The sequence below is a fragment of the Salvia miltiorrhiza genome, chromosome 3 (genome assembly GCF_028751815.1).
Source record: "Salvia miltiorrhiza cultivar Shanhuang (shh) chromosome 3, IMPLAD_Smil_shh, whole genome shotgun sequence".
Taxonomy (NCBI): Eukaryota; Viridiplantae; Streptophyta; class Magnoliopsida; order Lamiales; family Lamiaceae; genus Salvia; species Salvia miltiorrhiza.
Window position 1 is genome coordinate 2734477 of NC_080389.1, and position 14061 is coordinate 2748537.

Genomic DNA, 14061 nt, shown 5'->3' on the forward strand with positions numbered 1-14061 from the left:
GGTGTAGGGTTGGTGTGATCAATGCTGAGTTCAGGGTTGGGAGTGGGATCAGTTTCAGCATGCTCAGTCAAAGTATGAGGATCATTGGGCAGAGGATCCACCTCAGGAAGATCCATGGGTGGGGTAAACATAAACTCATATCTGTTGTAGTCATAGACATGCATTTTCTCCACCTCACTTGGAGTAGCAGACTGTGAGGATTCAAGTAAACAAGGAAAGTTAAATTCATTGAAGGACACATCTCTGCTCACACAAGTTTTGAATCCAGGAACTGATCTATCCCACAGCCTATAGCCTTTTACCCCTTCAGGATAACCAAGGAATATGCATTTCTTAGCTCTAGGTTCTAGTTTCCCAACACTTTGGTGAACATAGGCAGCACACCCAAACACTCTCAAATGTTTTAAACAGATAGGTTTATCATGAAACACAGATTCAGGGAGTTTGCCAAGTAAGGGGACAGAAGAAGATCTGTTAATCAAATACACAGCAGTCATAAGGGCCTCACCCCAGAAGTGTTTAGACAAACCAGATGCAACAAGCATGCTCCGAACTTTCTCAAGGAGAGTTCTATTCATCCTTTCAACCACTCCATTTTGCTGTGGAGTGTAAGGAACAGACTTATGCCTCATGATGCCAGACTCAATACACCAATTATCCATAGCATGATTACAGAATTCAAGACCATTATCAGTTCTAATACATTTAATCCTTTTTCCAGTTTGATTTTGAATCTGTGCTGCCCACTTTGACAATTTTTCAAACACATCAGATTTGTTTTTCATTAAAAAGACCCAAGTTTTTCTTGAAAAATCATCAATGACAGATAGGAAATACAAGTTTTCACCATGAGTGGGCACTTTAGCAGGACCCCAGACATCAGCATGTAAATACTCAAGTATCTCAGTGCTAACATGTTTTCTAGGATAAGGAACAGAAACTGGAAAAGCAGACTTGTGATGTTTTCCCATCACGCATGGTTCACAGAAAGGAAGTTCAGAGATCTTATCATTGCCAAACACACCAGTCTTTTTCAAAATTTCCATACCTTTATTACTCATGTGTCCTAATCTAGCATGCCATAATGCAGACTTATCTTGATGGACCACATTTGCAACAGGTAAAGGGACTGACTCAGCACAGACAGCATATAAGTCTCCCTTTCTTGGAGCAGTAAAGTAAAACATAGAGTCTTTTTCAAATTGAAATCTCAAGTAGTTCACAGAACCATTTAGCATTTTATCAGCAATCTTAGACACATAAAGCAGGCTAAATTTCAAGTTTGGCACAAATCTAACATCATTCAAGGTAAGAAGACTCCCATTTTCAAATTTCAGACAGACATCACCCTTACCCAAGATATCACAACTTTGACCATCAGCCAAAGAAACATGCCCAGACTTGACCAACTGAAGATTTTGAAACATATGCTCAAAAAAGGTCACATGGAAGGTACAACTAGAGTCAATCAGCCACTCATTTGAACTTACAGATTTAGACACAGCATTTGAGTAATTTATGAACTGAAAATCATAGTCATGGACCATATAGACACCATCATCTTCAAAAACATTGTTTGCATGCTGTTTAGGCTCATTAGGAACAAAGTTCTTATTCTTTTTAGGCAGCTTGCACCTATTTATGAAATGCCCAGGTTTTCCACAATTCCAACACACTTTCCTAGGTTTCTGGTCAGGATTCGGATTCCTATTTTGATTCTGATTAGGATCAAACCTATTGTCTTCCCTCTGTTCATTTGAAGTAGCAATTTTATGATGGTCAGACTTCTGGCCCTTAGAAAAATGATGATGAGGGTTTCTCTGATTATCCTTATTCACATACATAACCTCACCCTGAAGAGACTTGGGTTTTTGCAGTTTAAGTTCACTTTCTTTGGTCTTAAGACCATTGATAATCATTTCACAAGAAACCTTAGACCCACCATATTTTAAAGCTGATTTTACTTCAGAAAAGGACTCAGGAATAGAACTTAACAAAATTTGAGGGGTATACTTCTCAATATTGTCATCACCAGCAATTTTCAAATCATGCAATAGTTTGTGAAAATCATCAAGGTTTGAATCAACATCCTTTGAAGAATCCATTTGAAAGTTCATAAATTGATTTTGCAAAGACCATGCAGACTCTTCAGATGAAGTGGAGTAAATGGAGTTCAGATCATCCCATAAATCCTTAGCACATAAGTGATGAGACACTTTCCTAACCACAGAACTGCTCAGATTTAACAAGATAGTGGCCCTAGCATTATCATTCATGTCATGCAGTTTTTCATCAGTCACAGACTTGTCAATTTTAGACAACAGAGCTTTATTAACCTTCTCTTTGACTAAAATGCACTCTATTTTGGTTTTCCAATCTTGAAAATCATCCATGCCATTGAATGGCACCATATGCAAATTGTTCATGATGTATGCAGATGTAAACAGGGCTGAACACACCAACAAGACACAGAGCAGGCAACACCACAACAAAGGTCACAGGGACCTTAAGGGGGAAACAACTAGAGTTAAGGAGCAGGGAAGAGCCTAGATCTCAACACAGATTGATCTGTGGAGCAAGGTTTCACACTGGTCCCTCCAAGAAGTTCTAAGAGGACTATCTGAGTCCAGAGAAGGGTAAAACTCTCAATCCAAGAGAGTTTTTCAGGACAAACAGAAACACCAGAAACAACAATCAGCAGAGACAGCAAAGAAACAAGGCACACACAGCCAATCTAGATAACCCCCTTTCTCCCTTGATTTCCAGGATACTCGCACGAGGAGACTCCTTTAAAGGAGAATCCAGACGAACTGGACCAAATACAAGGGAGATCTCACTTGGCTTTTCAATGCCAGGGGTTTATCGAGATACAAGGCAGCAAGCGGAAGCACACAGAAGGTCAGGATCGCAAGATACCAAGACCAAACAAAAAACATGCAAAAAGAAAAGCAGCAGGCAACACCAACCCTAGAACTAGTGCCAAGGTCCACTGTATGATTCTTCCCGACCGTCCTGTCGCCTTCACTCGGCACTCTAGTGCCAAGGTCCACTATATAATTTTTCCTCTTCGTCTTCTTCTTCAGCTCCTTCTTCCTCTTCACCCTCTGCTTCTTCTTCTTCCTGCGTGTACCTGCAAATCACCAGAAACACAGCAAGTCAACAGTTTAAAGAAAGAAACGAAGGAAGACAGAAAAGTAAGAAAGTCCAGAGGAGATTCGAGGTGGGAAAAGTGTGTCCTTGAGGACACTTTGGCTCAGATTTTCCCACGGTGGACTTGGCTTCTTCCGGCAGCTTAATGATCACAGCTCAGGGGAGCAGGGAGAACAGATCGGCACACAGATCTCAGTTGAACAGCCACCAGCAGCAAGAATCCGATAGGCAGGATTCTGATGGCTTCGCAATCAACCAGAGTATCACCAATCAGGAATCCGATGGATAGGAATCCGGTGACAACTCTCACAGTAAGGGAAGGCCTCGTTCACACACGAGAGAGAAATCTCATAGAAGGAGTAGCAGAGCCTTCTCAAGAAATTGCCTGAAGACCTTCCCATTACTGTGAAGAATTAGAACCAAATTAAAAGGGGTGAATGGCATCGGGAAGGGGGTGGAGAATTGAAGACGGAAGGGAAAACGAGGAGACGGGCGACGGAGGGAAATGGAGAGGCGCAGATGAGAGTGATAGTGAGCTAGGGTTTGGGCATGGGCCGGGTAGCAGATTTGGGCTAAAGAAAAGAGAAAAAAAAGGGATTTTGGGCTTGGGTTTGGGCTAAGGGAATTAATGAGAATTGGGCCAACACTCCACACACCTCATATGGCTTCTGAAGCTCTCGATTCCCTGCTACAAATTTTACGCCAAATCCTTAGACGCAACGATGATCTCACCACTCTTCGTGTTAAACTACGAATTATATCCATCCACGACAAAGTTGTGGTCTTGCAGTTGAATCTCAAACATTTCCCAAAACAAGAAGCAATCAGGGAGGTAGTAAACACAACACAAGAGATTATTGAGTATATTTTCTCCCCAGAAAATGTCTCAGATTGTGCGTCGACAGAGGCGAGTTTGAGAATTTCCATCCAGTTGGGGGAATTGGCAGAGGAGCTCGCCTCAACTGCCGGAGATGTGGTGGACTACTGCAAGTGTCCCGACAACCTAGTCAACAACGTAAGAAGGCGGAGTGACTCATCATCAAGATCTGCAATAGAGCTGATTGTCAGCCTTTTATACTTGTTGGTGAGAGTGGAGAGAATTTTGTCGATCTGCAAGAGAGTTGCTTTAAAGACTGCCGTTTCATACTATATTTCCATGAGATCAGCTGCTCTTAAGACTGTCGTTCAAGACTATATTTTCTGCTTAAGTTATCATTTGAAGGGTTTTGGTGTCAAACTGAAAGCAGAGCCGACTGTCAGCATTTCAATCCGGTTGCTGGGCTTAGCGGAGAGAATTATGTCAACTAATGGAGGCTCAGTTGACAACGTAGGACGACAAAGTGATTTTCCTGCTGTTCGTTCATCTTCAAGATCTGCACTCAATAGTGAAGATTTTGATGATCTTGATGGAGATCCAACATTAGCAACAAAGCTGTTTGTCAGTTCAAATCATTTGGCGAGATTAGCCGACAGAATTCAGTGGACTGCTCGAGACTTAATAGACAATTCTACCGCTGATGGTTCATCACCAAGATCTGCCCTCAAGAGTGCAGATTTTGATGGTTTTGATGAAGATCTGGGTTCAGTGAGAACGCAGATTCTCCACTTTTCAGGCGTGTTGGGGAGATTGGCAGAGGAAATTATGTCAGCTGAAGACTACGCAACTGTTTGTTCATCATCTACATCTGCACTCGAGAGTGTAATGGCTTCAGAGCAGTTTCTCCAGATTTCAGACGAGTTGGAGAGATTAGCGGATGGAATTATGTCAACTGCTAAAGGCTCAGTTGACAACGTAGGACGACTGAATGATTCTCCGCCTGTTGCAACAGAGCTGACCGACAGCATTTCAAACCGGTTGGGGAGATTAGTGGAGAGAATTAAGTCAACTGCTGAAGATTCAGTTAAGAACATAGGACGACTGAGTGATTCTCCAGCTGTTGGTTCATCATCAAGATCTGCACTCAAGAGTGAAGATTTTGATGGTTTTGATCAAGCTGTAGCAACAGAGTTGACTGTCAGCATTTCAAACCGGTTGGGGAGATTGGCGGAGAGAATTAAGTGGACTGCTGTTGGTTCATCATCAAGTTCTTCACCCACAAGAAAGGATGTCGTGGTTGGTTTTGATGAAGATAGGTTGCAGATAATGTCATGGCTTACAAGCTATTCATCCGAGCTGCAAGTCCTCCCTATTGTGGGAATGGGAGGCATTGGTAAGTCCACACTCGCTAAAATTGTTAATGATGATACATTCATTACTTATCGTTTTGATTTTCACGCTTGGGTCACAATATCGAAAGATTACAATGTAGAAATTGTTCTTTCAAATCTGCTTGCTTCAATGAAAGGAAAAGGAATCCAAGCAGAGAGTGATTTACAATGCAAGGTTAAGGAGTCTGAAATATACAAATACTTAAAAGGTAGGAGGTATCTCATAGTAGTGGACGACATTTGGGGTATGGAAGCTTGGGATCACATACAGAGGCTATTACCTGATGATAATAATGGAAGCCGAATCATATTAACCACAAGGCTAAAGAATGTAGCTGCTTATGCTAACTCTGCGAGCCCCATTCATATGTTGCGTTTCTTGGATGACCAACAAAGTTGGCGTTTGTTCCAGAAGAAGGTCTTCGGAGATCAAGATTGTCCTGTTGAGCTACAAGATATTGGGGAAAAATATGTAAAACGTTGCGAAGGATTGCCCCTTTCAATTGTTACTGTGGCAGAACTTTTATCCAAGATTGATAGAACTCCAAAGTTGTGGAAGCGAATTGGGGCAAATGATGGACAGTTGGAAACTATATTATTATCTTTGAGTTACAAACACTTGCCTCGACATTTGAGGGAGTGTTTCTTGTATATGGCAGGCTTCCCTGAAGATTATGAGATCCGTGTCTCAGAACTCATCAAACTTTGGGTAGCTGAGGGCTTTTTGGAAGGTCGAGATGAATCTAAAACGTTGGAAGAGGTGGCGGAAGATGTTTTGGAGGTGCTGGTCGAGCAAAGTCTAGTTTTGGTTACTAGCAAGAAGAGTGATGGAAAAATCAAAAAGGTGCAAGCTTCATAGCGTGGTTCGGGATTTTTGTTCAAGACAGGCTGGGGAAGAGAAGTTCCTTCTACCTATTATGGATTACTTTCCTAATCCTATCGTGAGAAGGCATTTTCTTCCACAAGTGCTACAAAATCATCAACGCGTAAGTGTTAGTTGGTATGATCTTGATCATAAAGACTCTACGCATAGCTCATGCACCCGTTCTATTATATGTATTTCACAGAGAGGGTATAGGCCCAAAGGCTCTATAGAGAATTTTAAGTCACTTCAGGTCCTTCACGTTTTACGTAGAAAGGATCATGCATTTTGGGAGTTAGGTCAAGTGTTTGATTTGATTCATCTCACTTACCTTGCTTCCAAAATTCCTAGCAATATTATTCCTTCAGCTATATCAAAGCTTCATAATCTTCAGACTTTAATTATTTATAGATAGGAGGTTAGCTTGCCTGACGAAATTTGGAATCTGGAGCAATTAAGGCATCTTATCGCCTTTTCATTTCTTCCTTTACCCGATCCAAAAGATTCAGCAAAGTCTTCTCTTAAAAACTTCCAAACACTTTCTCTGGCAACAAACTTTGTATTTAGTTCTAATATGGTGCGTAAGTTTCGAAACATTAGGAAGTTGGAAATATGCTACTCGTTAGAGGAGAAGTTTCGTCTAAACTACTTTGATTTTGGTAGTCTTGGTTTGCTAAGTCGATTGGAGAAATTGAAATTGGAGACGCATTGTTCATTTCAACTGTGTCCCAAATTTTATTTTCCTAGATCGCTGAAAAAGTTGGAATTGAGCGGATGGCGGCTTCCTTGGACATATATGATGGTTTTTGGCCGGTTGCCTTCTCTTCAAGTGTTGAAACTAAAGAACTATGCTTGCAGTGGGGAACTCTGGAAAACTATTGAGGGAGGATTTGTGGATCTGAGACTTTTGCATATTGATGAATCTAATCTGCAGAACTGGACAACTGAAAGTAGCCACTTTCCGAGGCTTCAGCGCCTAATGCTTCATCGTTGTCTATATTTGTCTAAGATTCCAGTTGATATTGGAAAGATTCCAACGCTTGAACTGATTGAGATCGATGATCATAACCGATCTCTTCTGTACTCGGCGACAGAGATAAAAGAGAAACGGGATGCCCTTGAAGTGCGTTTGAAGCGTTTTTGATATGATCTTTCAAACTTGACTCTGCCCTTCATGTCAGGTAAGAAATTTATAAAAGTTGAATGATTTGACACCATTTTTAGCAGGCATGCTTTATACAAATAAGATTAGTATGCTAATTGCATCTTCCTCTCTTTTGAACATTTCTCTGTTGGTAGAATGTCAGTTGATTCTTGTCACTTTTTCTTTTCTTTTTCAGATGCAGAGTATCGTTGGAGCTAGCTAGCTTATCAGATATTCGACTTATGAAAGAAGCAGAGACTCAAGGTGAAATGGTTGGTGAATGGTGATGAATAAACTCCTACTTTTTTGCAAGCTACCTAGTTTAAAATAAATCTGAATGCTATATACTGTGTTATCATGTATTTCTCAAAGTTGAATGTATGTGTGGATTGACATTCTTGTTTACATTATTTTACTTACAGTTGTCATTGTGGCAAAGTAGGCTTCTCAACAATCAATTCAGATCTTCTATTGCATTATAATGTGACATCTCTCCTATTACGTTTATATATTATTGATATGTTAGGGTTTATTTAAGAAAAGTATAAACACTAACATTGGGCAATCTTGAACCCTTAAGATTGCCACGTGTCATTCATCTATATATGCAATAGATAATGCCACACAAATTTGTAATAGAAGATCTTAAATTCTCAATAAAAAGCACAAGTCTATTCACTTGTAATGAGATTCAGTGTACCACACTTTATGTCCCACTTTGTGTCCCACTTTCAATTTTATTTATTTTCTTATATATTTTTTCTTCAATTTTCAACTTTATATGCTTTAGTTTAACTAGGGTTTATTCCATCAATCTAGGGTATATAATTATTTTTTATCATTTAATTTCACTTTTATTAGTTAATAATAGGTTGATAAATTCAAAGTCATGGTATATACTTTTTAAAATTTTTAATTTTTTAAAATAAAAATTAAATATAATTCATAGTATCATAATAAATTTTATTTTTATAAAAAAATATTTTTAAAATAATACTCCCTCCGTCCGCGATATCGTTTCCACATTTACCATTTCGGTCCGTCCTCGATATCGTTTCCACTTCCATTTATAGAAGTAGGGTCCACAAACTTCCACTCACAACAATAGTGGGACCCAAACTCCACTCACTACATATGCACTACTATCCACCACTTTTCTTAAAACCCGCGCCGTCCACAATATGGAAACGATATCGCGAACGGAAGGAGTAGATATAAGAATGAGACACAGTGGCACACATAAAATTGTGGGACACTGGATCTCATCCCTATTCACTTTCCCCCTTGACTATGGGCTTCTTTGGCCCATAGTAATTGCTTACGAGCCCAATTGGGTTTGGGCTTTTTTTTGCTCCAAAAGCTATTCTTTGTAAGTGCGGGGCTGAGCCCACTTAGGTTTGGGCTTTACGTTTGCACCAAATTATACTTTTTAGTTTTTACAAGCTTTGCACTCTTTTTTGCTCTGTAATTTTTTTTTTCTTTCAACTGTCTTCATCATATTATTCAACTGTGCACTTTTTTACTTGAGTTAGATGTAGGCATAGAAAGATTATTGCTTTGACAGATCAACTCATTCTTCAATTTGATTTTCTAATATCTGAAGTAATAGTATTTGAGACTCGAGTAAGAGTGATAGGAGAAAGTGTTCAAAAACTTGAAAAACATGAGGTATTTCATTGTAATGGATGATGTTTGGTGTACAGAGGCTTGGGATGATGTAAGAAATATACTTCCCGATGATGGTAATGGAAGACGAGTCATGTTAACGACAAGAGAAACTGATGAGGATGATGTGGCTGGATTCGTCCCAAGTTGTTTTGCTTTGAATTTCAACCTAAGTTGGCTGAGTTTTGTGGGATGATGACCAAAATAGCTGTGAAGATACTAGTAGCCAAAATTTGGTGCTCAGCGGGAGGATCGAACTTACTAAATCCAAAATGAAGTCCGGTGATAAGTGCATAATCCGCTGCTGTAAAACAGATGATACGACCACCGACATCGAGCCATGTTTGGTGAGGAATATTCCCTCCCTCAATCTGTAGGGATAATAGGTGATGGAGAGCATTGTTGACGCTTGTGTATCTCTCGTGATCACTAAGACGCCCTATCGTTCCACCTTTGAACATTTGCAAAATGAATTTGCCGAAATACGGTACCTCAGATTAATAGCATGGGTTACATAAATTAACGACGGTCTCTTCCACCTATAAGGTGTCTGGCTGCCTGCAATATCAAAATACAAAGATTTAGTACCAACAAACCAAAAAAGAAGAAGAAATAAACATGAAAAACACAATCTAGTCACTACTCGATAATGTACTCGATCGAGTAGTGACAGTCCCCATCGAGTAGTGACACCATCGAGTAAACACAAAATCGATCAAATTAAACATATTGCCAATTACTCACTATTCGATGGTGTACTCGATCGAGTAGCGACGGTCCCCATCGAATAGTAACATCATCGAGTAAACACAAAAATCAAATTAAAAACATTGCCAAAATTAACCTGAGTCAATTGTGGGTATAATTATCTTGGCACCAAAATTAACATTGCCACTTTTTTCACTAAAAAAAGTGGGCCCATTCTTCCACTAATAACACACTCACCTAACATTTATTAAAACTCTTGGCACCAAAGATCGAATGTAAAATCTACAATCAAAAGCAGAGCACTAGCTTTTAATTGAATTAAGATGGGAAAGAAAGACAAACATAATCACAAATTTGTGTGGCATTATCTATTGTATGTTTTCCTTAAATAAACCCTAACATATCAATCATCTATAAATGTGATATGAGAGATGTCACATTGTAATGCAATAGAAGATTCGAATTGATTGTTGAGAGGCCTACTTTGCCACAATGAAAATTGTTTGTAAAGTAAAATAATGTAAACAATAATGTCAATCCACACATACATTCAACTTTGAGAAATACATGATAAAACAGTATACAACATTCATCTGAATGCTGTATACAAAGTAAAAAGTAGGAGCTTATCCACTATTCATGCTTAAACAAACATCACCAACCTTTTCACCTTTACCTCTGCCTCTTTCATCAGTTCGAATATCGGATAAGTTGGCTAGATCCATCAATACTCTGCATCTAAAAAAGAAAAGAAAAAAGCGACAAGAATCAACTGACATTCTACCAACAGAGAAATGTTCAAAAGAGAGGAAGATGCAATTAGCATACTAATCTTATTTCTATAAAGTATGGCTGCTAAAGATGGTGTAAAATCTATCTACTTTTATAGTTTTCTAACCTGATATGAAGCACAGAGTCAAGTTTGAAAGATCATATAAAAAACGCTTCAAACTAACTTGAAGGGCATCCCGTTTCTCTCTTATCTGTGTCGCCGAGTACAGAAGAGATGGGTTAAGATCATCGATCTCAATCTGCTCAAGAGTTGGAATTTTTCCAATATCAACTGGGATCTCAGACAAATATGGACAACGATGAAGCATTAGGCGCTGAAGCCTCGGAAAGTGGCTACTTTCAGTTGTCCAGTTCTGCAGATTAGATTCATCAATATGCAAAACTCTCAGATTCACAAATCCTCCCTCAATAGTTTTCCAGTGTTCCCCATAGCAAGCATGGTTCTTTAGTTTCAACACTTGAAGAGAAGGCAACTGGCCTAAAACCAACATATTTGTCCAAGGAAGCCGCCATCCACTCAATTCCAACTTTTTCAGCGATCCAGGAAAATTAAAAGTCGGACACATTTGAAATGAACTACGCGTCACCAATTTCAATTTCTCCAGTCGATGCAGATCTCTAACATTGTAAAATTTGGGGGACGGACCAAACGTCACAAACGAGTAGCATATTTCCAACTTTCTGATGTTTGGAATCTTATCCACCATGCTTTCACTAAATACAAAGTTTGTTGCCAGAGAAAGTGTTTGGATGTTTTTAACATAAGAATATGATGGATCGGGTAAAGGAAGAAATGAAAAGGCGATAAGATGCCTTAATTGCCACAACCTCCAAATCTCCTTAGGCAAGCTAACCTCAGATCTATAAATAATTAAAGTCTGAAGATTATGAAGCTTTGATATAGCTGAAGGAACAATACTGCTAGGAATGTTGGAAGCAAGGTAAGTGAGATGAATCAAATCAAACACTTGACCTAAATCCCAAAATGCATGATCATTTCTATGTAAGACATGAAGGACCTTAAGTGACTTAAAATTCTCTATAGAGCCTTTGGGCCTATACCCTCTCTGTGAAATACATATAATAGAACGGGTGCATGAGCTATGCGTAGAGTCCTTAAGATCAAGATCACACCAACTAACACTTATGCGTTGATGATTTTGTAGCACTTGTGGAAGAAAATGCCTTCTCACGATAGGATTAGGAAAGTAATCCATTATAGGTAGAAGGAACTTCTCTTCCCCAGCCTGTCTTGAACAAAAGTCCCGAACCACATTATGAAGCTTGCACCTTTTGATTTTGCCATCACTCTTCTTGCTAGTAACCAAAACTAGACTTTGCTCGACCAGCACCTCCAAAACATCTTCCGCCACCTCTTCCAACGTTTTAGATTCATCTCGACCTTCCAAAAAGCCCTCAGCTACCCAAAGTTTGATGAGTTCTGAGACACGGATCTCATATTCTTTAGGGAAGCCTGCCATATACAAGAAACACTCCCTCAAATGTCGAGGCAGGTGTTTGTAACTCAAAGATAATAATATTGTTTCCAACTGTCCATCATTTGCCCCAATTCGCTTCCACAACTTTGGAGTTCTATCAATCTTGGATAAAAGTCCTGCCACAGTAACAATTGAAAGGGGCAGTCCTTCACAACGTTTTACATATTTTTTCCCAATATCTTGCAGCTCAACAGGACAATCTTGATCTCCGAAGACCTTCTTCTGGAACAAACGCCAACTTTGTTGGTCATCCAAGAAACGCATCGTATGAATGGGGCTCATAGAGCTAGTATAAGTAGCCACATTCTTTAGCCTTGTGGTTAATAAGATCCGGCTTCCATTATTATCATCAGGTAATAGCCTCCGTACCTGATCCCAAGCTACCGTACTCCACATGTCGTCCATTACTATGAGATACCTCCTACCTTTTAAGTATTTGTAAATTTCAGACTCCTTCTCCTCGCATTGTAAATCACTCTCTGCTTGGATTCCTTTTCCTTTCATCGAAGCAAGCAGATTTGAAAGAATACTTTCCACACTGTAATCTTTCGATATTGTGACCCAAGCGTGAAAATCAAAATGATAAGTCATGAATGTATCATCATAAACAATTTTAGCGAGTGTGGACTTACCAATGCCTCCCATCCCCACAATAGGGAGGACTTGCAGCTCGGATGAATAGCTTCTAAGCCAGGACAATATCTGCAACCTATCTTCATCAAAACCAACCACGATATCCTTACTTGTCGGTGAAGATCTTGATGATGAACCAACAGCAGTCCACTTAATTCTCTCCGCTAATCTCCCCAACCGGTTTGAAATGCTGACAGCCAGTTGTGTTGCTACAGTCAAATCTTCATGAAAATCATCATCTTCACTCTTGAGTGCAGATCTTGTTGATGAAGCAGTAGTCAGCATAATTCTCTTGACTCTCGCCAACAGGCATAAAAGGCTGACATCCAGCCTTATTGCAGATCTTGATGATGAGTCACTCCGCCTTCGTACGTTGTTGACTAGTTCGTCGGGACTCTTGCAGTAATCCACCACATCTATCTAACTCAATAAAAGTTTACAATCAATATGTCTGTTTCTAGACATTACAAAGTATACATTTATAATAAATAGCATAAATTATAAAAGATTAAAAATTAATTTATAATGAATGTAGAAAGTATACATTATACGAAATCTTTTTTAGAATTTATCTATTAGTCATGTCGCAAACCCAAATCAAAAGTGTTTTTACTACCAGTTCTCGTCAAAACACGTATAGTAATATCCGCTAATTTTTCTCAAACTTGTTTAAGCCTATAAATATCTAAAAAGTCAAATATAAGTTGTTACAATTATTGATTATCTGTCTTATTGAAAATTAAAACATTGCAAAGTAAATATTAACAATACCTAGTATAAATAATAAAAGTGGCTGATACCTTTCTCTACAAATAATAACTCCACAATTCAAAAGTGGTCGATAGCTTTCTCTATTCAACACACTATCAACTAAACATTTCTTAAAACTCATGTCATCTAATTTCATAAATTAGGAAATTATACAATTTACGAAGCATGTTTAGAATTTATATAATCGCACTCATCTCAGTATCTGATTAAAAAATAATTTTATTACTTGTCCTATTCCCAAAAACTCGTATAGTGATACCTGCTTACTACCTGAAGTCGTTTAAATTTATAAATATTTAAACAAAAAAATTAAAATGAATAAAATATGTTCTTTGTCATCCTCTAAGAAATCCATTGTAAAATGGGGGTAGTTTGATGTGATGAGGAATTCAATTGTGGGAATACTAATTTGAGTGATTAATTTTCAATATCTCTCTTTTCCTTCTTCTACATGGCTTCCTATTTATTTTACTAATAAATTAATTAATTTATCCCAAATCTTTTCTATTCATCTTCTTACTAACCTAAATAACTGGACTTCAATTCTCAATTCTCTCGTCTTAAATCCAAAGAAAAAAAAAATGCATAGATTTTTTTACCACATTGCCTCGCAAAAACACATGATTTTT

The 14061-nt window shown here is 38.6% G+C and overlaps 1 protein-coding gene across 1 annotated transcript; it reads right to left on the bottom strand.

Moving 5' to 3' along the window:
- Positions 1 to 10630: 10630 nt before the first annotated feature.
- On the bottom strand, positions 10631 to 12946 carry LOC131015781 (putative late blight resistance protein homolog R1A-10). The gene has a single exon (XM_057944205.1). It carries the CDS (start codon positions 12944 to 12946, stop codon positions 10631 to 10633), a length of 2316 nt encoding a protein of 771 aa, XP_057800188.1.
- Between the last annotated feature and the right edge of the window lie 1115 nt (positions 12947 to 14061).